This window comes from Odontesthes bonariensis, chromosome 13, assembly GCF_027942865.1.
Source record: "Odontesthes bonariensis isolate fOdoBon6 chromosome 13, fOdoBon6.hap1, whole genome shotgun sequence".
In the NCBI taxonomy this organism is placed as follows: Eukaryota; Metazoa; Chordata; class Actinopteri; order Atheriniformes; family Atherinopsidae; genus Odontesthes; species Odontesthes bonariensis.
The window spans coordinates 19,834,568-19,862,155 of record NC_134518.1 but is presented as its reverse complement, the minus strand read 5'-3'; the positions used below and the strand labels follow the sequence as shown (position 1 = coordinate 19,862,155).

The following is a 27,588-nucleotide window of genomic DNA, read 5'->3' as shown; positions in this document are numbered from 1 at the left end:
TTTTTCTTTTCTTTTTAATAATTACCACAATCCTCTCTGTCCTCCTCACCAGCTAAAAAAGAGCAGGAGGGTGGAGATGAAAAGAAGCAGGTGCAGAAGAAGAAAGTGAAAGAGCTGAAGGTTCTTGACGGCAAATCTTCACAGAACCTCTGTAAGTCAACTTAACAGATGGCATAATCTCAGTGACGTTGCTTTTTGAGGGTATAAACTAAACTTTGACATTTGAACACCGTGTTCTCATGAGTTCTGTTGTTGATTCTCTTGGTTCACGCAGCTATTTTCCTGGGGTCGTTCCGGCTCCCTTACGAAGAGATCAAAAAGGCCATCCTGCAGGTCAATGAGAAGATCCTCACGGAGTCCTTGGTTCAGGTACCACATTCAAATCAGTGCACACATAACAAGTTCTGCCTTCATTCTATTATTTTACAGGTTATGGTTTATATAAGGACCCTGTTAACTTGACCTATACTCTATAAAGGATTACAGTGTCAGCCCCTTTGATAGGTCCCTCAGCTGTGGGGCATTTTATTACATTTCATTTCATTGAACCTTTATTTTACATAGAAGTTTTTTTTAAATATAATTCCAATTCTCAAATGTATTGTACAAATTATACATACAAATATATTACACAATATGACATTGTTCGGTTACGTAGGAACCCACGATTTTTACACATTTAATCTAAGGAATTATCATCAAGGGTCAGGAAATCTTTGATTTATGCGGACAGTGTCTTGGTGAAATAGTAGCTTTGGCCACATACGAATGAGTCCTGATCCTGTCAGAAATTAAAATGTTCCCGTTTATTCCACGTAGAACCTGATCAAACAACTGCCTGCACCAGACCAGCTGAGCGTTCTGGGAGAGATGAAGGATGAATACGATGATTTGGCCGAGGCTGAGCAATTTGCAGTAGTGGTAAGAAGACTGAATGAGTCTGATCACAATTCTGTTTAGGCGCAGTAAGTAGTTGAGTAGTGCGTGGGCCTTAGGGGCTTTATGCCAAAAGCATATTTTTCAGGTGCTCCAATTGCACAAAGGACCATAACCATGAATAAAATATTACTTTGTCAAGAGCTCCTTTTGACAGCATATCACAAACTACTCTTGGAATTGACTGCAGACATATTACATATTAAATAAAAGAAGAAATTATGCTGTCATCTGTCCGTCAAACAGCAGCTGAAACACTCCTTAAAAACTTCAATTTTGAAGTGATTAACCTGAAATTAACGCTAACAATCAGCCAATAGTTATTGTACAGTACAAGGGAAACCTTTTGCTAAATGGCTAAAATAACAGATTATGTTGGCATGCTAATGTATTTAGTATTTAATGTATTATGATGAAAATGTAGCTACAGATAACAGGTTTTCAGGCAAATTGGTGTGACATCAAATGAGGTGTAGAAAATGTTGATCGTTGCATCGCTGTCAGTGTGTTAGACACAGAATATCCTCTTGTTGTTAAACACTGGCAACTTTGTTCAACTGTGGAAGCGTGAGTAATGGATGAAATCCCCCTCACTTGCTCACACACACACACACACACACACTATGTGGCAAATATCAGTAATGGGTCTAAATCCCCCCATCCTCCAGATGTCCGGTGTGAAGCGGTTGATGCCCCGACTTGATGCCATCCAGTTCAAGATGCAGTTTGAGGAGCAGCTGAGCAACATCAAGCCAGATGTGGTGTCTGTGACAGCGGCCTGTGAGGAGCTCAGGAAAAGTGAGACCTTCTCCAAGCTGCTGCAGATCACCCTCCTTGTTGGGAACTATATGAATTCTGGCTCCCGCAATGGAAAGGCATTCGGCTTCTCGATGTCATACCTGTGCAAGGTGACTTACAGCGTCAGCTTTTTACAGATTTTTCAGTTGGCCGGGCTGGGCCTGTCTGGCTTCAGATTCACTCATATTAGTTTAACACATGACTTGTTAAATGGAAATAATAGCACACAGAGCTAGTGTGTCAATAGCAGCATTTTATATTATATCTCTTGCATAATATGTTTGTATGATTTTTATCATGAAAAAAAAAAAGATTTGAATATATATGTGAGTTATGTTGTATCCCAAGATGGACACACTGAAAGGTCAACATTGACAGATGATGGAAACAGTGCATGCAGACATTATATAATGTTTGTCTCACTGCCGTTTGTGTTTTTAAAATCAATTCTTCTTTCCATCAGCTGCGGGACACCAAGTCAGCTGATCTGAAGCAGACGCTGCTCCATTTTCTTGCCGATGTGTGCCAGGAGCAGTATCCCGATATCATGAGCTTTCCTGATGAGCTCGTTCACGTGGAAAAGGCCAGCAGAGGTAAACAGCATATATTGCATTGTACAGTCCATCCATTACACCTGGTTAAACATTGCATTCATGTTACTGATGCAGTCTGCTGACATGGTTTCACATGGCAGCATAACCTATTTTTTATTTTTAACTGGGACGTTGATACTTGAAATTTAGAATCTCTTACACAAGAGTGTCTTCACAAGTCAGGAAACCAACGTGAACAACGGTCACTCAACTGTACAGCCGAAACTTTCACATAGAAATATACACAAAAGAAGTATTTACATAGATAATAACATATATCTATCATCTGTTTACTTTCTTTTTTTTGCACTTCCATGTCTTGTATGTAGAGTTGCTGCGATGTTAACGCTGTTCTTCTTCTTCAGTTTCTGCAGAGACACTTCAGAAGAATCTGGAACTCATGGGCCGTCACATCAAGAACTTGGAGAAAGATCTGGAAACTTTCCCTCCTCCACAAAATGACAGCGACCTCTTTGTGGAAAAGATGTCTATATCCTCTTCATTTACTTACTGTTTTTGGAAAACATGAAAATATGTTTGTTTTTTTTAATAGAATTTCTGTTTTGATAAATACAGAGATACAGTGCAAGTTCTATGTACCTTAACAACATGTCATTACAGTTTTGTGACCCAGGCCTATGAACAGTACGAGAAGCTGGATCTGATGCACAAGAACATGGAGAAGCAGTACAATGATCTGGGAGAATATTTTGTCTTTGACCCAAGGAAAATGTCTGTAGAGGAGTTCTTCGGAGACCTTAACACCTTTAAAAACATGTTCCAGGTGTGTGTGTTTGTTAGTATGTGATGTGAGTGGACAAAGTAAGATGTGATCATGCTTTCAGTGCTTCCTGGTCACCCTGAAATATATGTTCACACATTGTAAACAAGGATCAACACAGGTGGAGTTGAGTGGGAAAACCGTTGTAAATGAAAGGTACAAGATGAAAAGAAGCAGGTGCCTGTACACCTGTTTGTATTGCCATAATAATGAGAAGTGACTCCACTGACATTGATCGTTTTTATAAGTGCATTGTCTATTTTGGGTGGGGTGCAATGACTGGTTTATCTGCAACAAAGCACAACAGCCGGCCTCTGCTTTTGAACATATGCAGAAATCCATCACGCTCATTATCAATCTTTCTCTTTTTTTTTTTTTTTTTTTTTTTTTTAAAGAATCCCTTTCATATTCCGTGTCTGTTGTGGACAACTTGGTGTTCAATTTTAATTTCTGTTCATGCGCCGTCTGATATTTTCTTATTTTTTTTCCCCTCTTCTACCCACAGCAAGCAGTGAAAGATAATCAGAAGAGGAAGGAGTCTGAAGAAAAGATCAAGCGGGCCAAGCTGGCAAGAGAAAAAGCAGAGAAGGAGAAAGAGGAGAAACGCAAGAAGAGCCAGATCCTGGACATCAACGCAGGTCACAATATCTCCTTACCTCTGTGTGGCAGGAAAAAACACATTCACTTCACGTCTCTCACTTTGTATTTCCCTCAGATTCCTGTTGGGGGCAGTCAGAGTCCACACTTCAGTGGAATATTTGTGTGTGCGTGTGTGTTTGTGTGTAAAAGATCAGCCCATCAGTATTTATAGACCACAGTTAATCTAATGTTGATGACCTGCTCTGGTAAGCTGGTGTCAATGAAGCTTCACATAAACTGGAAACAAGGAAGATGTATGCAAGGAACTGCTTGACCTCTTTTCACGCCTGGAGAAATGGGGACTTTTTGAACTGAGAAAAACGCTTTATTCTCTTTATCGGCAAATGCATACCCCCCCCCCCCCCCCCCCCCCCGTCTCCTTTGAGACGATTTCATACTGAAAGGCCTGTAGCATATTGTCCCATATAACTTATATCCATGACTACTTTTTCATCCCCATATACACCGAGTTTACACTCAAATCCTGCCTTCCAGACACACATTTATGCACACAGACATTTTTTTCCCCCCTTTCCCTCAGACTGTGACCTACTTTCAGAGCATTCCTCCTTTCTCTGGCTCCACTTGGGTTCTCCAGAGACTTTACTGTTCCATGGTCAAATTTTTCCTCAGCCTCAGTGCATTCCATGTGTGTTTATGTTACAAATTATCTTTTCTTGTGACTGTTTCTGTTCTACTGTGCCCATGTGTTGGAGAAACATTGTGTTTGCTCAAAAGTGTGTGTGTGCGTGCACGTGTCTGTTTTGTGAAAGTTTTACAAAAAGTCATTTTGGCCTTTCTCCTAGTGGTACATGTTCCAGCTGGCATCTCCTCTTCTCTCTTTCTCGCTTTTATTCCCTCACTCCCACTTTCTCTTTCCCTCCTCTTGTTTTTGTTACTCGTGTAAAAGGCATTTAAAAGAAACCGAGGCCCCACTCGGGATATTTTGTATCTGAGTTGAAAGTATGAAGCATTTGTGGCAGTGGGTATAAAGTAGTTAAATTTCATGTTCTGCCTGGAGGCATGCACATGTGGAACATAATAGTGCTTCAAGGTTTGTGTGTGTGTGTGTGGTTGCTGGATAGAGATCATTTACATACAGGTGGCATATTTGACTGGCCCTCTCGCCTGGAGTCATTCAACACCCCTATTTGAATTCACCTACACACAAATCTGGCATACACAGACCTGGTCTTTGTCCTGTATTTGTTTATAACCCTCATGTTGAAAGGCTGTTAAACAAAGCTTGTTTTCAGCAGGTGTTCTTTTGCACATTAACATCCTCCTGGTTCCCTTTTTTTTTTATTTTTCCACCTCTCACCACTCTGTTTATCCTCTACATACCCTTACTATCTCATGAATCCAATGAATCATCTGTATTTCACAAACCCTGGAAGGTCACTGTGTGTTTGCAGTTTGTGACCTCGTCATTCCTGCCTGAGTCAGACAGGCTCACTGTGTGGAGTGTGCACATGTTTTAAGCATGTGATGGTAGTTACTGTGAATGGCTCATTCTTCTGTGCCTTGAGGGTTATTTCTCATAGCACATTTCGGTTATCTAACGTTGTGATTTTACTTGCTGTTATTTAGCTCCCAGAAAACATTAGGTTCAGGGTATTAGACTAGCTGAGTAGTCTGATGCCATAATCAAAAGTTCACATTCACCATCTGTGATCAAGTGAGATGTTTACCCTAATTGGATCTGACAAATGCAGCCCAACTCTGACCAAAGAAATCCAATTCTGCGTGTCAGAAGCTTATCTAAGGACAGCTACTATGCCTCATCTCCACAGCTAGGTGTCAGTGGTGTCTGTAAAAGATTGTGTGAGGCTGTGTTCTCGTCTTTGTGTTAAAGGGCGTGTGCATGTGGGATTCAAGCACCTACAGATGCTTGTCTGGGAACTGCCACTGGGAGTGCTCATGCTCCACACAAGGAGCAAGTGGGAGAATTGTGTGGGGGAGGGGATGGGAAGGAGGACAGTAGGGCAGCAGATGCTCTGCTGTGGATTAGAATGTGTTGTGGTCTTTTAGAAAAGGGGGTAAGAGGAGGAGAGGAGAAAGGCACGAGTATAAGAGGATGAAATGGGATAAGCCTGCATAGCCTGATGTCTCACACCAGGCAACTGTTAAAGAGAGATAGAATAATGGCACATTAGAGAAATAAAAGTCCTGCCCCCAGAGCCCCACTCACCATTTCTCTTTCACATACGACGATGTTTCTGTTTTTGCTGTTTCTCCTCTCCCTTGAACTTTTTTTTCGTTCATATTCTACATATTTTTGTGTGAACATCCAGCAGGGGTGCTATCGCCCCACACAAGATTGTGTGCCATCTGTCTCTTTGTGTGTTGGTGTGTTAGACGTGTGTGTGTGTGAGCATTAAGGTAGATCAGCTCTGGATGGACAACTTTAAAAGCTCAACATCTAATGCTATTGCACTAATTAATCCGTCTTATCTTCTTAGGTGCAGCAGGTAGTGCTTTGCTGTTTGTGCCATGCACTATTCTATTTGTGTGTGTGACGCATGTGTGTCTGTCTGTTCTACTCTCAATGAAGTCCAATTTTTTCATTATTGATTGGTTGTCCAAATGAATAAGTGAAACAGAAATCACTCCCCCATCTTTCAAACCTAAGGTTATACATATCTGGACATGATAAAATAAATTACTTTGCTCCTACTCAGTCTTAGAACAACACTGCCATTTGTTTAAAAATAGTATGCAGAAGCAGTGTGTGGAAAAACTAAGTACACCTCATGAATTAGTAGCTTGTAGAACCACTTTTAGCAGCAGTAACTAGTAAAGTAGTAAGTAAACAGCTCACATAAGGTCTTAACACAGCCTTTCAATCAAGCTGAGGTCTGGACTTTGCAACACCTTCAGTCATTTATTTTTCTGAAATTCTGTCATAGATTTGCTGCTGTGTTTGGGATCATTTGTCTCATTAAATTACGCCATTTTGTCCAAGCTTTAGCTATCGGACAGATAGCTTCACATTTGACTCTAATATACAGAGAATTCATGATCAACTCAAGGACCGCAAAGTGTCCGGGTCCTGTGGCAGTAAAACAAGCCCATATCATCACCCCTCCACCACCATGCTTGACAGCTGGTATGAGGTGTTTATGCTGATTAGCTGTATTCGGTTTTCTCCAACTAAGTTGGAGTACATTATGACCAGTTGTGTCCACTTTGGTCTCGCTTGTTCAAAGTGAATGAGCTGTGGAAACATTAGCGGTGCTGCCATGTTCTTTTTTTAGAGAGAGGAGACTTTCTCCCAGCAGCCCTAACAAACAAGTCGTTCTCTGTGTCTTTTACTTGCTGCACAGCCATTTACTTAACATTTACTGAGGCTTGTGGAGTCTGAGAAGTAGCTCTTAGGCTTTTGCAGTTTCTCTGAGCATTGCACCGTCTGACCTTGGGTTGAACCTGATGGGACTTCCAGTTCTGGGAAGGTTGGCAACTCTCTGAAATGTTTTTCACTTGTGAAAAATATTTCCCTTTCGAGTCATGGACTCCAAATAGTTTGGAAATGGTTTTGTAACCCTCCCCGAGTTGATGGACGGCAACAGTGGATTCCCTAAGATCACTGCTGATGTCTGTTCTACCTAGCATTGTGTTAACTTCCACCTGAATGCTCAGGCCACCAAACTGCTGCTTTTATAGAGGGGCTCACATTTAATCATGATAAGTAAATTTTAAAAGCAGCGCCTTGCTGCAAATCATCCTCTTAATTCCTATGAAAGCAGTAATACTGCACTGTTTTTCCACACACGGCTTCTGTAGTTAAAACCACAGAAATCAACGATTGGCCCATGATCTCCAGCAAGTGAGCATTTTTCCCCGGTAGACTTGTTATTCCTTTCAAACAAATCAAACTTTGTAGAACTTCCTTTTGCGTAAAGCTTCATTTAACAGCTTCGCCGTCAGCAACAACTACACAAAAACACTACAGAGCTGTTTGTGTATACTACAGAGAGCATAGCCCCAAGGAATTTTCCATTTTAGTCGGGTTTTCACTTGGACAAAAATGACTGTTTAGTGCACAGCTAGTTCATTGTTCCGTCGGGCCACTGCCTCTAATTTTCAAATATAGGCTTGTGTGTTTGTTGTGCTTCCACCGGGGTTGTAAGCCATCCGTGTGATTAGTTTAACTGGAAAACTGCCAAATGTGTTTTGCCGGAAGAGAGAAAAAATATGTTCTCTCATCATTCTGGTCTGTTTGTGCAGTTCCAGTGTGTGAACATTGAGAGGTGTATGTGAGCCATGAAAGGCCCTGGGAGTGTGTCAGAGACTTTCTGAGACATGACAGGCGAGACCACATGCCATCTGTTTCATGGCTTACTGCAGGATTAAATGTTGTGTGTTTGTGTGTGTGTGTTTGTGTGTGTGAGCAGAACATGTGCTGTTTGTGTTTGGGGGTTGGGAAGGTGATGACATAAACCTTTAACCCCCAGCCCTACGGCCCATTTTCCAGACCCCTCTGTCTCTATTCAGGTTCAAAAAGGGAATAATTAGAACCATCTGCCTAAGTGCTGAGTTGTGCCACTGAATCCTGCCCACTGCGTAGTCATGACAACTCTCACAGTCGTACAGACAGTGGGTACAGAGAGTGGGTATCCCACTTGGTCTGGAACACCTCTTTCTGTTTATGGTGATCAGATGCTGAGGCTGTGCAGAGAATCTAGATGTAAACAGAAACACACTCGGAGACCACCCATACAAACTGTACGAGCACACATCCAGAGACTCGAGATACATTTCCAGTCAGTACCCATTTAAATGTAATCCACAATTACTCATTCAATTTTTTTTTTTAGTGCTCTTGTGGATTTGGTTTTCATGGGTGTGTCTTCCCAAATGATGTGTGTTTGTGTGTTTAAGAGGTTATCTTCTTGGAAGTTCAATCGCTGTCTAGCCCTGAGCATTGACCGGGTTAACTGGGTTAACTGGGTCACTGCTTATGTAGGTTAATGTAGTTAATTTGCCAACTTGGCCACGTGTCTATTATATATCCCCACTTTGTGTGTGTGAATCAGAAGTAGGGATAGCTTTTGCTTTTAGTTTAACTTCCGATACCTCCTCTGCTGTTGGGAAAGAAAATAACTAATGTCAGACTGGTGATAAATATGATAAGAGGGTTTCTGAAATGACATGGTGTGTGTGTGTGTTGTGTTATAAACAGAAGTTTAAATGTGACTCCACATGTTGATGTAACGTTGTGTTTGTTGATGCGTTGCTGATATCATGCTTTGATGCCTTTCACAGAGGGCGATGAAACCGGTATCATGGATGGCCTGCTGGAGGCGCTGCAGTCCGGTGCTGCTTTCAGGAGAAAGAGAGGACCACGGCAAGCAGGTACTCACACAGAAGCAGAGCAGTAAATCCTCCCCAAAACATGCAGATGTTTTCAACTTTCCTGTCTCACTTGAGTTACAGATGTCAGTTTCCTCTTACACATGTGTGTTATGCCTTCTAGACAGAAACACATGTAGCACATGAGAACTATTTATTCCTTCTCCCTCTTCCACTCTGTCTCTGCAGATTTGTTTACGCGACAGATTTGTTTATGGTTTTTCATCTCTGTTGAATGCCTCAGAGGCTGTGAGCTGTGGCGTTATTTTTGGTCTATGGTTACCGGGAGCAAAGCCAATGCCATCAAAGGCTGGCACGACAACAACAAAAGAGGGTGGCATGAGTGGGCAGGGACCGTAAGATACTGAGAGGAACAACTGATTCGGGTGTGGTCATGGAATAGGAAAGAGAAATTTGAATGTACAAGCTGGATCAACCAGTGTGTAGGCAGATCAAAAAAGGGATCAGTGATTGAGCAAAGCATATAACATGTCACAAATGGTTATAGTTGGAAGAAAATAAGAAGCATTCAAGCTTTCTACAATGAACAACAAGTCTTTGCTTTAGTATGAGCGAAAGAGTCCCACAAACCACCAGTTGCTCATAGTGGAAGTATGATGTATACACATTTCAGTGTATATTTTCCCAAAAACACTGTATATTCATTAACACAAGAAAAACATCTATCAGTCTCATTCATCATTCACTTTTAATTGATTCATTTGAAGCTTTGCATATTTGCACTCTTCTCTGTTTCCTGTGTACACTCCATTACACACAGCATGATATGGCCTCCTGGTAGGACCATGCAAATTAAAGTGAGTATGCGAGCTGTTAGGGCAATAACTTTGTAACACGATTCCTGGTGTTAGGAGGAAAGTGTCCTATGCCCATTAATTGGAAGAGAGAAAGCGAGAGACACCCTGTGTGTGTTTATTCACATGCATTCTTGTGTGGGTTCTACATTTGCACATAAGAAAAGTTGTGGAAGAGTGTGTGCAACCCAATCCCTCCCTTAATAGAAACCAGATGTGAACGGGGGCTCCAGAGTGGAGTGGTTCAGAGACAGAAGGTAGACTGCGCTGTTTCCTTTCCTCCTTTTTGTTATTTAATTGATAAATGGATTTTAAAAAGCTTGTTGAGTGTGATTCTATAACTGCAGTGAAACTGGTGCTGTGGCCCTCGCTGAGGAAAACCCTTAACTAACAAACAGCTCAGGCTCATCACCACCAAACTGTCTGAAACAGTGAGGGGGTAACTGGAGGGAGGGAGAACCGAAAGCCGAGAAGAAAGAATGAGGCCCACTGTAGGGCAGACTCAGTCGTCCATAATACTTTCTGGCCACCCCACACTTGTAACAGGAAATACCTGATCGTGTGTGAGAGAAACGGGGAGAAATAGCTTTCCTTACCACACATACTTGAATGTGGTAGGAAAGACGAGGAACATTTTGTGCCTCACATCCCTGCTAAATGCCTCCCCCCTGTCTTCTCTCCCACACAAGTGTTATCTCTGTTTTCCTTTCGCCAAAGTTCAGGGTTTTCCGTGGTCAGTGTAAAGGGTGTGAAGCCACGCTGCTTTGGCCATGTTTGTTTGAAGTTTGGTATTTTTTTCACTGAGGTTTAAAGGCCGCTCCTCTCCAGTCATCCTCTTTGGTTCTTACAGTCAGGAGAGGCCTAAAGGGCTATTGTTTGTCTGGGTGTGTGTGTGTGTGTGTGTGTGTGTGTGTGTGTGAGAGAGTGAGACTGTATGGTTTAGTCAGAGGTCTTGATTTAGTGGAGCTGAAGTAGGAGGCATCCTGACTCTGGCTCAATTTTATAAATATCTGGCACCATTCAGGCGATGGGCGGACTTGTTTAGCAGGGTAAATGCATTCATGTAGCCAGATCATGTACACATGGAGAGTATTATTAATGCTGAGGGTTTTTTCTGAGCTTGAGAGATCTGAGACTGTGAGAATTGATAAGGAATAGTTTAGGTCGGATGAGGTTTGTCATCTTTCCCAACCTCACATGATGTGACATGTCAGTCACCAGGGAGTGATTGAAACCAGATGATGATCAAAAGCATTTTGATAACTTTTGCTGCAGTTGAAGCACTATTAATTTAAACCAGTAGCCCTTTTAGCATACCGTTTGTAGCTTATCTGTGAAAAATAGACTCTCTTTAGCCCGCTGCTGTTCTTCTGTGAGTCACATCATCGAGATTAGAGGCGGCTCAACCCTGCGTCGGTTTGTGTGAACACACAACAAGCAGCATCATGGAATCGGCTAAGTGACTACATCTTTTTCATTTTGAGTTCTACAAAGGCGGCTCACCCTTACATACGTAGCCTCTGTTACTCCCTTGCTGGCTCAGAGGCGTATCTGCAGCATACTGTATTTGATCGACCATACACAGCATAGCCTTTGTACTTTCACACATGATACAGGTGAGAAAGTAATCTTCAGTCCTGGCTTGAAAAGCCTATATGAGTTGGCCTATTGTACACAGAGTAATTAACGATCAGACGAATCTAATGATTAAAAAAAACTCCCAACACACATTCATTTCAACAATCCCAGTCTAGATTAAACTGCTTGATATCTTAATGTAATTACTTCTTTACTAACCTCATTTACAGAAAGGTTTGGAAGTTTGTTCTTATTGCAACAAACACTTAATTCCCTTAAACCTTTATTTAACTAACACAGATCATTGACCAGTGTATTTAAAAAAAAAAAAAATAAATAATTAAAAAAAAGGTTAACTCTAAAAGATGATGCATTCATCAGAATAATTTGTGACAAATGACCATGTCAGTATCTGTTATAAAAGGAGCATCTACCAAACATGTATTGTACAAGGGTGGGTTGTGTGTGCAGTTTGTGCCAAAGTCCATCAGAGAATCATATTTCTCAATGCTAAATTGCAAAGAACTTTGGTCTTTCCACATCAACTGTGCTTAAAAAATGTCAAAGGATTAATCAAGTCTGGGAACACCTCGGCGCGTAAAGGCCAGAAACTACTGCTGGCAGCACTGCATTAGAAACCGTCGTGCTTCCATCATCAATAAAGCCACATTGACTCAGAAGTTACTGGAAAAACTGTCACTCAGCATAGTCTGATGCCTCATTCAGAGATTTAAGAGACAGTGGACACAAAAGGGACTTTTGGTTCAGAGGGGAGAAAGACCGTGCTGGGATGGCATGAGGGTGCATCAACGCTAAGGCATATGTTGGAATTTGGTGCAGCATAATCCAGTTGAGTGTTATAATTTTTTCAGTGTCCTATGTGATAGAGGAATATTGCTACCTCAACGTGCTTCTTTATTTCCAAACTTTTGTTGTACATCAGTCAGCCACAACATCAAAACCACTGAGAAGTGGAGTGAATAGCCCTGACTGTGTTGTTATAATGGCACTCGGCCAAGGGGTGTATCAGGCAGCCACTTAGCAGTCAGTTCTTAAAGTTGATGTGTCGGAGGCAGAAAAATGGCTGAGTGTAAGATTGTGATGGCTGGGTCAGAACATCTTTGGACGTTCTGGCTACAGCAGTCGGTGGCTACAGCAGTCGGTCCAAAAGAGAAGCTGTCTACCTAAAGAGATTAACCAGAGACGATATGATGTGTCCCCATGGCTCACTGATGCACACCGGGGACATAAAACCCTGATTCCGACAATGATGTAAAGGTGTCAGAATACGCTGTCCACAGGAGTAGCAGCTGAGTATTATGAGACTGCCCACGCTGACGTCTGTCTACTGCTGAAAGCTCCTAAGAGAGGTGTGAAACATTTGGCCTGGTGTAATGAATCGCGTTCTCTTTGACATAACATGGACAACTGGTGTTTAAGAGATTAGTGGAATCATTTCAGCACTTTATGCTCCAAGGTCAGATGAGAATTTGCCCGTCATTGTTCAAGAAGTGCAATGATAACATTTCCAGTCATCTTTGCACTCTGTTGTTGCTTGAGAGTGAGCTTCAAAGCCAGCGTACTTTCACCCCTATGTACAGCTGACAAATATGCTCCTTTGATATGCACATTAGGGCAAAATTAGTGATTGTTTTTTTTTCTTCTGCTAAATCACTGAGTGAGTTCTCCCTCTGTCATGTTATAAATTAAATTCCAGATCAAGTTATTTGAAGTGGGTGAGTTTAGAGTAGTAATCAGCATTTAGGACAGAAGAAAGATGTTACATATGCAATAAAATACTAACCTTTTTAAAGTATTTATTGTGCATGTTTTAATTATTGTTTTTGTCTGGGGGACCATTGATCACTATTGTGTATTTAATGACCTTCTTTATATGAGGGTCCCGTCCTCTTTCTTTCCTCCCCTCACAGCTGCAGTGACTGCAAACGTCACTCCGTGGATAAAAGACTATCGTGGACCTATTGAGTGTGTTGCCGTGCTCATTGTGTCACAGCAGGGTGACTGAATGAGTTGCCACGAGGCTCTGAGGGCCATATATCCCCTCACCTTTGACCTGGACCTCAGCTCACTGTGTGTGTGTGCGCGCCTGTGCTTGTATGGAATGAACAGACCTCATGGGGATCCTCAGCTGTCCTACCCTCCGTCTGTGTACCACCACACTTCCACACAAAGCACACAAGCCAGATGCTTGCATACCAATACAAAGGCACACATGCATGTTTGCATACCAATACATGAAACCAAACAGATGTATAGGTCCTTCCAGAGGATGAACAATCATGCATACAACACCATCAGCTTCAGAGTGGTAGTTTATGATATGTTTACAACTTTAATTCTTTTGAATATACAGACTTGTCAGCTTGGCAACATTGGGCCAATTTTGTGTTTTGTGTGTGAGTATTTTCAGTGTAGGAATGATGTGCCTAAACACACTCTATAGAGCCATCTGCTGGGTCATGACCCTTCCTTCAACAACCAATCACAGAGGCAACTGGTTGACAAAGTACCAATTACAAGAGAGAGAGAGACGGAGATGAAGAGCATAGCAACCACAGAGGCACACGCCGGCCTTGCAGACAGTCTGCTTTTAGAGAAGTGAAAAATGACGCCCTCAGAGGACCTGTGCTTTCCAAACGTCATCACCCACTGACACAGTCCATCCACCCGCCCCCCCAGTGTCAGCAGCTCCATGCTTTTACATCAGTGCTATCCTTCAGACGACCAGCCAGGAGAGGTGCTCGGTGACGTCACTATTTCCCACAGTCCTCTGCTGTAGAGCCCCACTGTGCTACCCACTGTAGCCTCAGGAGGGCGATATGAGTCCCTGCTATGTGGGAGGCACTTGGAGGGTCTGTCTCCATCTGCAAATACACAACTATCTCCGTTGTGGTCTCGTCATCATGTTGTCGTGTGACTTGGGGTCTGCTACAGGTTCTTTACAATAAACACAACGCATATACAGCTGCTCACTCGTCAGATATAGATCTGATGTTTATAAGATTGTTCTAACATCTGATAAATAAGGAGGTGCTTCTCATCAGTATTTCTCATCATCACACGTGTTTGTTGGTAAATTATTTCATCACTATTCTCTCCGTCTGTTTTTCCTCCCATAAGGATAACAACACACACTGTACAACAAAGCGTTCCTTCCTTCATCAGGTAGTCATTACTTAGTCTCCTGGAGAGTAATGTGTTACAGATGATCTTTTCACTACACACAGTGCTACTGGCCACCCTACAGTATGCAAACACACTCACTCTTGAGTAAACAGACCATCAACAGTCTTTGTTGTCAGCCCCTATAGCCAGCTTCTACCCAGTTCATGCCAAGTGTGCATGGATCATTTAGCCACCATCAGAGATAGTTATTGTACTCAACATACATGCTGCGATGTTCCTGTTTGCAGTGCCACGTGTTGAAGGGGTACTGAAGTGGTTTCTGTGCTCCACTTCCACTAAGTTGGATGGGTTTTAAGAGAAGAAGTGGAGAAAAAAAAAAAAAAAGGTCATGACTGAAGCCGCAGAGAGGCTGAGAAGTATGAGACGAGATCCAGAACTGCAGGGTGTTAAATTTCACCAGCAGTCACCAGCATATTCAGTTGTGTGTTTGATTGGTATGCTTATGCTACACAGCTTTACTTATCCATGAAGCCTGGAGACCTCTCGCATGCATCTGCTCTACACAATTCAAAATCAGAAATTCTGATATCAGCGGCTGAATGTCACTGAATTTATTTCAGTTAAATTATAGGTGTCAGTTGAAATCGGATAAACATTGTCAGTAGTCCAGTACAATTATTTCACTTGGGAAAACACAGCAAAAACACACCCTACTCTTATCCTACCAGCAACTAGAATTAGTAATTCAAGTTTTCATATCATCACACTTCGGACTACTGCAACTCTGTTCAAAGTCTCCTTCTTGTCGATGAAGTGCTAAAAATTACACTGGTGAACTTTTAACTCTTTATACTCCTTTAATTGAGATATACCAACTGATCCTCACTCTCGACTGAGAGCTGGAGGTGACTGTGCACTTGCTGTCCCAGAGTTTGGAACAGCCTTCCTCTGGAGGTCGGGTCTTGAAGCGCTCTCGGGCGTTTATGTCGCAGCTAAACACCCACTTCTTTTCAAAATGTTACAGTATGTGACTTTAGGTTTTTTTATTCAGATTTGCACTGTCGCTTGCTTCATCTGTTTTTAATCAGTCTCCTTGAATCCAGGTTTTAAAAGACGCTCTGAAAAAAATGAATAGATAAAAATATGCTTACTTACTTTCACAGCCTTTTCCATGGTTGCATGAGAAATTCAGCAGCTGATGACAGTTAAAACTGAATATTTCTTATAACGTGGCGTTTTCATAATTTTGTTCAACTCCTGTGTTGAAAAATAAGTTAATCTGCTAATTTGAATTTGTCAGTTTGATCTGAAGTTGAAGATTATATCTTTTCGTTCCCGTTGAGTTTTATTTGTGTACACATCAAAGGCTGCTTTTCACACTAATGTCAAGGCCTCACCATATTTTACAGAGAAACCCACTGACATTTTAACTGTGCTTTAAAGAGAGGATTTGCATATCCTTTTTTTACTTTAATGTTCAGGTTTCAATCCAAATCCATCTTTTTCCCATGCAGACTCTTCTGATCCTCCTGCCCCCCCCCCCTCTCTGTCTTCTCTCACCAGAGGGAGTGGAGGAGGATGAGAGAGGAAGAGGAACTATTCTCTGCGGGTTTGAGTTTGTAGGACAAGCTTTACATAGTGCACATACACATATAATAAAGCCCACAGTGACTCGCGCCATCTCTCCAGGTTTTTGGGTCGTTTGCATAATATCTAATTAGTAAGTTTATAAGTGAGAGAGTTTTGAGAGGGACAAAAATAGATGGAGGGATAAATTGTCACTGACTGTTGGACTCATGAAGAGGAAATCTGTCTCTCATAGTTTGATAGTGGTTTGATACCTCTGCTGTGGAAGTGATGAGTTCAGCTCAGACTCGGATCACATCCCACTGCAGAAAAGCTGCTGTGAACACAGTCCTGAATCTACAAATCTCCCCTCTCCTCTCTTTCTGTAGACTCAATTGTGTCTTTATCACAGCTGGTTCTGGAAACCTGCTCGGTAAATCTCTGTGTGCGTTTTGTGTGTTTTTTGACCCTCTGAATCATGCGACAAGTCTTGGTTTGTTGTGTTGTCAAGGCTCATTTGCATGTGCGTTTGCATTGGTTTACTGGATTGATCTCGTTTGGTTTGTTATGTTCTTTGTCTCTATCTCTCGAACACGTTTGTCCTGTTCTGATAACGTGTCTTTTGCTTGAAGAGCCCTGAATGTACACCAGCCATAAAATAACAGCAAACACACAAGCACAATCTCCCACTGACCTATATAATTCAAAATGGCTGCTGCTGCACAGCTGCCCTCCTACGCAGGAGAGTAAAGAGTGGTGAGGAAAAAGTGAAAACGCTGCTGTGTGTGTGGGAGGAGGAGAAGAAATAATGGTAAGCAGGTAGAGGACTAAGAGCAGCAGCAGCATCCTCGGGGCACAATCCGTCACACTTGTTCTGTTACTTTGCGTCTCCATGCACCTCATCTCCTCACTGCTTCCTCTCTGACTCATGATACATTTTACAGCTTATTTCTGTCATTCTCTTGTCATTCCTCCCAGCTTATTCCTCTTCTGACTTAGTCTCTCCATCCGTCTCAGTTTCATTCATCCCTCCGTCTTTAATCTTCCCACAGTGTGAATCATCCTGCTCTCCATGGTGCCTCACCCCTTTCTGTCCCTTCTTGCTGTTACACACATCATCTCTATTCCTTCATCTCATCAGTCCCACATTCTCTTCCCCATAAGTCTCTTGCGTCCTAATTTCTTTCCTCATTTTCTCCTCTTCAGTGACTTTAATCTGACAATCGCAGAGCATGCGCATGTGTTTGCAGGAAAGAAAGGGTGCTTCACTTATGTGGTTTATTATCCCCAAAAGAACATTCTTTACCTAAAGTGTGTGTTGTGTTACGTTGTAGTGTCTGTGTGGTGCCTCGTGGCCCTTATGTTAACTCATTGAAGCTTTCTATTTGCAGTTGAACATGTTAAGTATACGGCTTGTGATGCGGTGAGGTTTGACTAACCGAGTTGTTTTTAGAATTTCCTTCTTGCATGGCATTGATATATCTGCATGGGTTGATTCATCGGGCTCTCTTTGTTTGTTTGTCTCATTTTGTGTCTTTTCTTCCTCAGCCAACCACCGACGAGCCGGTCACGCAGTGACCAACATCCTGGCCAAAGAGCTGATGCAGGAGGAGACGCCTTCGTCGAGCAAAGCGAAGGCAAAGTCGGAGAAGGAGGAGCCAAAACAGGAGGGAGCAGAGTCCTTAGAGGAGCTGCTGGAGGCTGCTCACTCTCGGTCAAATTAGGTTTCAAGGTAGAAAGATTTTCGGCGCAGTCAGTGCTACTCAACACAGATATATTATTCTAAGGCATTCCAGGGGCCAATATCCCATAGACTTTAGTTTACCGCAGTTTTCCATCCTTTTCATGAAGAGGACCTTCTTTTAGGATAGCGTAGGATGACGATGGGAGCGTGAGGCCACGGCTCTCACCTCAGCCTCAAGTGCTTTGTGGCTCCCACCAACATTTGGAGCTTTGCCAATGTCATTAGGATTTAATTGCTTTCTTCAACATATGCACATAAATGTTCTTGTCTTTCTGTATGTCACAGTTTGTCTTTATGCATCATTTGATTTACCTGTCACTCATAAAAAGGGCACTATTCCAAAGAACTACTCAGGAGGGAGCCACGCGGTTTTCTTTTTGTTTTTCTCCAGTTTTTTTTTTCTTGTCATTCCCAAACTTTGACTGGGAATGTCTGGAATCTGGCAAATCCCACTGATGGTTCAGTGTGCTCTCTGGATATGTAAGCCACGCCCACTTTGTGCTTCCTCTGTTTTGTCTTTAAACCGATTAAATATAACTTTGTAGGTTTGTTTTTTTTCTTTTAGATACTGTTTACTACGGTTTATAAACATGTTGCTGTACATATTGAAAAAAAACGTGCCAACCAATTGAAGACCAGTGTTATCACCTTACTCTGATGTGTCGTCCAGTTGCAGTCACACCGGACAGGCTTGTGGACCACCTTATTAACAGCACTCATCACCTTGGTTTGTGTTTCAGGGGTGCTTTTTCTTTTGTTGTTGTTGTTTTTTTTATGACTGAGAAGGGATTTAATTCACCGGTTAATGCAGTTTTACATTTTATATAAGAATGGGGAACATTTACACCATCAACTGGTCTAAAGTTTAGTTATCAAACCTCAGAAGTCATATGTGGAAAACCTTGTTTCCTTCGTGAGCAGGATTATTCTCGTTCACCCGACAGGGAAGTAAATTAAGATGGGAGAGTCCAACCAAAAAAAAAAGGGTGTTTCCAAACAAATATACTGTAGCCTGGCAGTTTACATGCCTGTGTGTTTGTGTGTGTGTGAAATCTGAGTGAACCTAGCTGCCTATATTTAGTTTTGGGCGCACAATCGACTTTCTGCGTGTAAGTTTGAGTGCGTGTGCATTGCCATCTGTAATTACTGTATGGTACCAACCATGCTGTCAGAAATGATAGTGTTGTGGTCTTTCTGCTGAGAATATAGCACACTGGAAAATAGCCTAGAAACTGCTGAGAGAAGTGTGTGTGTTTGTTCACTTGTCAGCCTGTGTGTGTGCGCATTCACCCACTCTCCCTCCCACAGAACTGCAACAGCAGCCTCTGAATGTCTGGCCTTGCTTCTATTTGTGTTTTGGAACCATCAGCATACATGTTGCCATGATGCTGCGGTGTATTATCTGACAGGAAGTATGAGAGGTGATGTCAGCTGCTCCATGCAATAATCATTCCTATGCAAATCCATCAGTGAGGCGTGCACCCGGCCCCGGTACCCAGAGAGTCCCAGGAAGTACTAACCATCGGTGCTTGATGTGGCTGCTGATTGAATGTCAAACGAGCACTGATATTTTATCTCTCTTAATAGAAATATTTTTTAGGAGTTACACTTAAACACCATGACGGGGAAGCATTGATAGTTTAAAAGCCCTTTTATCTGACCAGGTGCTGGTGCTTCCTTTTTAATCTAGAAACACTGAGAATAAGTGAACTTACCAGCAAAATGCTGCGCCTTGCACACGGTTGGTCATGGCTGTGTTTCACAGACACCGATGCTGTCTTATGTCTGCGATATCCTTCCCGTGAGCTCAGGTAGACGGCACCAGGTGATTGTGTGAGCCAGAAACTGGAAGTGGAAGAGAGGCAGGTCGCTGCTGGAAAGGATATCAAAGTATCACTGGAATATTTGTCCTGATTTGAGTTATACCTTTTGTTCCGTAATTGTTTTTCCTTTTTAAGAGAGTGTTTTCTATGTGGATTTTTATGATCATTTTAATGTATTTGAATGGAGATTGTTGTTTTTTTTCTTTCAAAGATTGCTTTACGGATACAGAATAATGCACAGAGTCGTTCTGTTTGTTACACCGAACCATTAAAGATGTCTTAACTAATGTGGTGTTGTTACTGGGTCATTCTTGGGTCATGTCGTATCTCTTTAACATCCCCATGTTATTTGGAAGCCTGTTTCTTGGTGGTTCTCCGTCTCCTCTCGCTCCAATGTAAACACAGTGTGCAGTGAAATACCGGCCACTCGCTGCAGTCTGTGCCTCTGTCATGTTGTAGCCAAAAAGAAACAGAAGAATGAATAAAGAGAGAATAATTTTTATTGATAGATCACGGGATTTTCCATGACTGCAGAGTTTCCAAAGACATTTTCCAACATCGATTGCCAGTATTCAGAATGATGCCTCCTCTGTAAGTGTGTGTGTGTCCGTACACTAAAATGTGGAAAGCTGTTTACGACTCGTGCTGTTTTTTTATTTTTGGCCCTTCTCTCCATTTTTGTTCAGGCACTCTTTTAACTGCCCCTGATTGGCTCCCGTGTTCCTGAGCCCATGCAGGGATTTCTGAATCTTGGCTGTGTTTCTCTGCCTAAGGGCCCAAAGATCATTTACATCCAACATCCCTTCCTTCATGCACGGAGACGTCTCCAGATCCTCACTTTGATGTAATGGTTTATCAGTCTGTTTTCCCTTCCATTCCACAGTGTCCCAACTTTTTGGGGGGATTCATTCTCGTACAAAAACCTTCATCATGCCGGCTACACAAATGTGCATTTGCTAAAATAGCTGCACATACTTCTTTCTCTGCTTTGTTATGTGGGGTACATTTCTTTGAGCGTCTTTCCTTCCACATCTTCTAAATAATTTACCGACAGGATGTTCCTTTTGGCCGCAGCTCACTCAGACAAACCTGCACATCTGCTTTTTATGCGAGACAAAGAGAAAACGTATCAATCTTGTCCTGCATTCACAGTTGGTGCTGACCATTTAAATCAACCTGAAAAGATGAACTATTGCTCTCTTTAGCGTAAAAGTCAGCCTTTGCTAGTGGAGATGATAAATTCTGCCGTCTTAGTAAGGCCAGACTCCGTCAGTGATGTTTATTAGACAATAAGTGAAGAAAAAGCCGAACAAAACTTAAACAAAAGTTTAGCGCTTGAGCGCTTCAGTGTTAGCATAGTTGGAGTGTTTTCCTTTAAAAATTTCATGCGTTTGGAAGCATTCAGAAGTTGGGATCACTTTCAAAGGCGATTCCTTTTGTGTTCATGCTCGTGAATTTAAGGAAAGGAACTAAACATTCTTCAGGAGCACGGAATGACCTCGTTTTATATTTTAAATGGAGCATCTGCTACATGCTGCGTCTTTCGGAAAATAATGAGTTCTGTTTCTGGAAGTCATTTCAGGTCAAACACAGACCCGGACTTCCTTCTCTCATAGCTCTCCTCGATGAAGGCCTCACCTGCCGTCCTTTCACCTCATTAGCTGGCTCTGTTAATTCAAGCAGAAAACCACAGCTTCCTTTCATCCTTTATGACCTTCCGTTTGGCTCTCTCTCACACACACACACACACACACGAGCCACAGGGCAGGATTGGCTCTGGCTCGACACTAAAGAAGACTGTAAATATTTTCCCATGATTTCTTTGTATCCGCGCCTGTGCCTTTGTCACTCTCCCCATCTCTTGGAGCGCACAAAGAGGCCGTTATTCTTACACATCTGATCCTAATTGAAGCAAACTGACGGTGCCAGCCCAGTCCTGCTTTTCATTCTTCACGTGTTCTTCAAATCACAGACTTATTGAAATAGTTTGTCTCACAGTGATAAAACTGCCCCTCAGAAAGCTTTCTTTGGCTTTTTAAGATGCAACTGCACATTTTTAAAAAAGGGTACTACTTTTTTTTTTTTTTTTTTTAATGCCTGAAATGCCTTCCAAAGGACCTGCTTTTTTTTCCTTTTATCTTTTGTGTTGCTCATCAATATACGAACAGACGGAGGAAATGACACAGGTTGTGCTGTTTTATGTGGATCAAATAAAAACATTTTATTGACAGGATCACATAGTGATGTAAAGTAATCAATTTCTTGTGAAACCCTTTTAGATGTTTTAAGGTAAATGGACGCATGGCTTTGTGTTGCAGCCCCGCCTCACATCAAAGTGTGTTAAAGTTACCTTTGTGTAGAGTTAAAACTTGAGAAAAGATGTGAGATTCTGATTGGGTCTGTTTATTGGTCGTATTCCAGGAGGTAATCATCCCTTTGGAAAACTGTCAAAATGGAGCTTTCTAATGTGGTTGACTTGTTGAAATGTCTGCTTGAACCCAAATCATGAGTTGTTGTTTTTTTTTTCAGCCTATTCCTATGTATATATAAATGTTTTGTTTTTTTTTGGGGGGGGGGGGGTTACACTCCCCCCACCACCCCAAAAAAAGTAAAAATCTCCTTGGTGAAAGTTCTGTAGGAAACCTCCATGACCTCAGAGCCTCCACCTCATCAAATGGACTTTTAGCCTTTTTCCATCTGCAGAGAAACATGACGCTTTGTAGGGATTTAAGTTTATATGTTGCCTGTGTGCCGAGTTGAGCGTCTAAACTGCATGTCCACTGTGGGTAATATGATCCGCTTCTGAATGAAAGCATTACAGCACACGTGTGTTGTCTTGGAGGAGAATGTTCGGACAGGATGAGCTTTTGAAATCATCCACAGGGGGTAAAAAAACTTCCGAACAGGCTTCCTGCATAGTGTGTAAATACAGCAACATGACGTCATAATCTGAAGAAGAGCACTTGAGTTACAGTAAAAGTTTGGAATAGAGATGGAGGGTGAGGGGGGCAGTTTGAGAGTGAATGACTCAATGAATGTATAGAAAGGTGGATGAAAGGAGTTGGAAAGCTGAAACAAAGTGGATAGCTGGGAGGGGAAGTTGGCCATGATGAAGTGATTAACTGACAAACAAAAGCGAAGGTCTGCGGATTAAGAAGCTGTGGACTTTGCTCCCACTGATGGGAGAGAACAGACGACCTGACTGTGTGTGTTCTGGACTCATGCCTGCTGTGTACGCTTCCTCTCTGTTGTGTTTGTTTGGCTCATTTGCATGAGTACATGCAGCCTACAGGTGTGTTCTCAGGCGGGTGTGTCTGGATGTGTGTTGTGTTACACAAGCGTACACACTCGTGTTTGCAAAAGCTGTGAGCAGACAGGTCAGCTACCGTGAGCTGAAAAAAACCAGAAACAAAGCGTGTGCTCATAGTTTGACATTTTTATAGCAACAAAACACAAAATGAGTTGAATGAGTGAACTTTTTTATGTTGCACCAAGCCACACCCATTTCCCAAGATGTACGGAATGATGCTGGATTTTTGGAAACTAAATTTCATATGCATGCAACCAGTTACGAGATGCAAAGCTATCTCATTATTGCGTCCTCTGGAGAACTGTAGTCTGCCATTTCTGAGCCTTGAGTTCAGCATTTCATCATCTTAAGGCTTCTTTTTGGTCTAAGCAAGAACCAGAGGAGGCTTGTTCATTGGGTGACTCGTCTGACACATAAACTGGCACATTATGATGGATCTTTATTAATCCTCTTTTAAATGGGTAAATGATATGGAAATTCAACTGTTTCTATCGCAAAACTTTTATTTTCTTTAAACCAGGTTATAAATATATATATATATATATATATATATATATATATATATATATATTAACGTTCAGCTTTAAAGCTCTGTGAGGATTTACCCCAAGTGGACATTCAAGAAACTTCAGTTTTTAACATTTATTTTTGGCCAGCACCTTTTTTAGTTAACACTCTTAACTCTTATGTCAAAAAATTTTTGACATGAGTGGCTCGTAAAATTTAAGTAGAATTAGGATCGGTCATCAAATCACTAAATGCTCTTGAGCCAGTTTTGTTAGAAGTTATCCTGCTGTTTCTGATGGGATGTTGCAAATACGTTTGGAAGAAATTGGAGAAAACGTAATATAATGTGGATTTTTATCGCTCGTAAACCTTAAAAGAAGAATTCATATTCAGACGCAACTAAGATCGCCCATTTTGAATATCATCAAATTAACACTGCAAATGTCCTCATGAAATCCTTTTTATGTCATCTTTTGGTAAAAGTGTTGCATGCTGAAAACATGTTATGTCATGTTATTGTGGTAAATACATAAAACTGAGTCTAATGGGAAACAACAGCAAATGGTGATGGTGAACAGCATGCACACAAGTGGTACTTTTAGCCGTACAAGAATGTCTGCTGAATATTTCTACTGAATAATGCAACTCAAATATGCAACAATCAAGTGATAAATTGGAAATAATTATTATGTTAGAGTTTTTTCTTTTAGTCAGTGAGAGGATATGCACTTGATTGTTATTGGATCTGTACTTATGTCTCATTACTATGAGTTTCAGGTCCTCTTGATTCCCAGACTCCCTCTGTCTCTTGTTGTGACATTCTGGGGAGTCGGGGGAGATTTGTATGCGTGTGTCAGCCTGTGTGTGTGTGTGTGTGTGTGTGTGTGTGTGTGTGTGTGTGTGTATCTATGCCCTTATAAGTGTGAAGGGGTACTGCTAGAGAAAAGAGATCTGAACAAAGAAAGGGAGCAGTATAATTGGCTTCAGCATTGCCAGACGACACAATGACACGGCTATTGATAGAGGAATGGGCTCCCGGGAGCGGCGGACCAATGGAGAAGCAGAAGGCTGTTTTTCACAGCCACCGATTGGCTGAATGAGAGAGGCTGTCGGTCTCCAGGTAGCAAAGGGAACCTCGGAGCATGTCTGCCACCCCTCTGCCTCCTGGAGGAAGGAGGGAGTTATGGAAGAGGAGATGTGACCTTAGCTGTGAGGAAGAGAAAACAGTGAATTTTCATACACAGAATGTGTTCTCTTTTGCTTTCTGTATTATGCCCCCTGCTAGTTCCTCATTCCTTCTTGATGAAACTCTCTGACCCAGGAGCTCCGCTCTGTATGTGTGTGTTTGCATTTCTTTGGCTGCTATTAGCATCACCATGCCAGGGCTCTGAAATAAATGTGTTTCGTTTGTCTTTAACTTGGCTGTAAACTCCACAGCTCCACTCACTCGCTCTGTCTCCATTTCTAAGAACTGTGTTGTTTAGGTTGGACATTTCTCAATGTTCCTGCTGCTTGGGGGAAGAAATATGCATGAATGTGGCATTTAAACTCCAGAAAAACTGGGTTTTAGTGACTGCTGATGAAAGCAGAAAGAAGGATGTTTTTGAATGGCAGTCTTTGTATGTGCAGGCATTTGAATATTGAATGAATATGGGTGTCTGTGCTCATTTGTATCACCTTGAATTTGCCTTCAAGTGAGTGCATAAATTCACACTCCTGCATGTTAGTCTGTATCTTGTCTGTTTGGTCTCCCTGCATTGGTCATCATATCTTAATCCTATCCCCTTGATTGAATTACTCAGCTGCTTGTATAACACTCTGCATGTGATACACAATTAACAGGCAATTAACATGGGCCAAGGAGTGTCAACCGATTGGCTGTGCCATCATGCTACTGAGTGACATCTTCATCATCATCATCATGCTACTGGTGGTCACCCTCACCTCAGACACAACCAGTCTCCGTCTCATCTGTCCCTCTGACTTATCACGGTGTCCATTTCTTTTTCTGTTGACCTGCTTCATTATATCAGTCTTTTTCTCTCTCTGACTTCCAAGCAATTCCATCATTGTGACCATTTTGTAAGTCATTATTTGTTCCTTCTCAGTGTCTCTGCTTGTTTCCTTTTGGCTTCATTCACCCATCTCTTTGTGTATGATTACATCTGCTTTTCATCTGATTTTTTTTTTTATGCCTCTTTGTCCCCCGTTTGTCTCGTTTGTGAGTGTGTTCATGTGGAAGTGAAGCACGTCTTGCCCTGAAACAAAATGATGTTTCTGCCGAAAGCACATCTTTATGCACGTCAGCATTAACTTATGTGACTGTCATGTTGTGAAAAGCACTTTGATGCCTGGCTCTGCACAAGCACACTGCTGTGTGCATGAGGCCAAAAGGCATTGACCACAGATGGACATTGTAAGCATTAAATCCCATTAAAGAGCAGATGGGGCTTTTGCAAAGAAAGTTGTTTACTATCTGAAACAGGCTCTGTTGAATTTTGGAGAAAAAATGGGCTTGTATTTTACCAATTAAGACTGAAGAACAGAAGTCTCTTCTTAAGGTACAGCAGGAGTGAGGAGTTTGAATAATTTAGACATGTATACGCCATATTTTGGTGTGGGCCCAAAATCATCACATTCATATCTTTATGCTTTACTGTCAGGAGTATGTATTCACCGGTAGTCTTGGCCAGGTTCATGGAAAAAATACTGGACTTATATAAGTAGAAGAAATGCATGTTTATCTGCCCACAATACATGTTCTCAGTGTTCATCAGAGAGTTTGTTCTAATTGCACCACAGGCCCCTGTGAAGTGGACTGATTCAGGTATTTAGTCACGTAAATTAGCTGTTTCTCGATCCCCAGCGGACACAAGCAGTACTCCCATCTCCCTGCTTGCGGAACTTCGCCAAAAGAAACTCACAAAATTCCTCTATTTGTAAAGCTGTGCAACTTTAGTTGTCTATAACGGATATCAACTATATTAGCAAGCTGTGCTAACATTGATTTGGCTAACTTAGCTGTGGATCTGTTAACATTAGGTTTCAGTGCTACAATTGCAACAGGACCACTAATGATTGGGAGACCACTGTAATGTGAGAGTTCTGTCTGCATTGGTTAGGCTGCACGGCGCTCCAAATAGTGTAATTTTTAAGTTCACTTTGCTGACTATTTTCAAACAGATAGCAGGGGGTTTATCTCACTGTGGGGATAAACAGTAGCCGTAAGCAGTATGAACCACAGCCAGGCATTTTCTCATGTTCTTTAGCAAAGATTAATCCTACATTCAATTTTCATTTGTTCATATTTTCTTTGCTGACATAATGCATTTATCTAAAATCTGACTGAGCTGTAGCAGAATCTCCAAGTCTGACACACTTACCTGTTGCTTTTTAAGAGTTTAATTTCCTTTATTTCTTTCTTGGTGAACCCTCGAATTGCCTCAGCTCTATTTCCACATCTTCTTTATCTATGTATCCTTTCCCATCTCTCACATGTGGATATATAGATGAACCCTCCTAAATTCTTGCCATGCTTATCATTCATTGTCTCTTTTACCTCATCATTGTCACTTGCAATAGCAATAAAGCTAACTAGCTTTTGTCCTCTGCTGTCAGCTGACATGATAAAACCACAAAAAACACCGAAGACCTGAAAGCGCCAGTGCGTCTTTTTTGCAACCCCAATTTCAGTTTTGAAGCATCCCCCTCTTCCTCCACTGAAATTCCCTTTAAACCAAAAAATCTCTACCTCACTCAGACACACAGAAATGCACAGAAATGCTTCAAGCACCCACGGTTTTCATGTTGGAGCATTTTCTGTTCCTAATAATCCACAATGTCATAGCTCATCCTAGTAGATCATCATTTCTCTGGAGGATTCATGTCTCCCCCAAGTATGAGCGGGTACAGAGAGAGAGGAGAGTCTGTCTGCTCTGCATGCTGTGATGAAGGCTGATGCGAACAGAATATCAATAAGCACCAGAGGTTACGCAGCCA

The 27,588-nt window shown here is 41.8% G+C and overlaps 2 protein-coding genes across 2 annotated transcripts in view; both read left to right on the top strand.

Moving 5' to 3' along the window:
* Positions 1-856, top strand: part of LOC142397155 (protein diaphanous homolog 1-like) — a 75,896-nt gene extending 75,040 nt beyond the window's left edge. Inside the window, exons 18-20 of the mRNA XM_075480499.1 lie at positions 53-151; positions 275-369; positions 848-856. Coding sequence (XP_075336614.1) covers positions 53-151; positions 275-369; positions 848-856 — 203 coding nt within the window. The remainder of the gene's footprint in view (positions 1-52; positions 152-274; positions 370-847) is intronic.
* On the top strand, positions 49-20,059 carry LOC142397762 (protein diaphanous homolog 1-like). Its single transcript, XM_075481437.1, has 10 exons — positions 49-151; positions 275-369; positions 820-921; positions 1,605-1,844; positions 2,198-2,327; positions 2,693-2,818; positions 2,948-3,111; positions 3,614-3,746; positions 9,013-9,102; positions 17,754-20,059. Exons 3-10 carry the CDS (start codon positions 871-873, stop codon positions 17,927-17,929), a joined length of 1,110 nt encoding a protein of 369 aa, XP_075337552.1. The 5' UTR covers positions 49-151; positions 275-369; positions 820-870; the 3' UTR covers positions 17,930-20,059.
* The last annotated feature ends 7,529 nt before the right edge of the window (positions 20,060-27,588 follow it).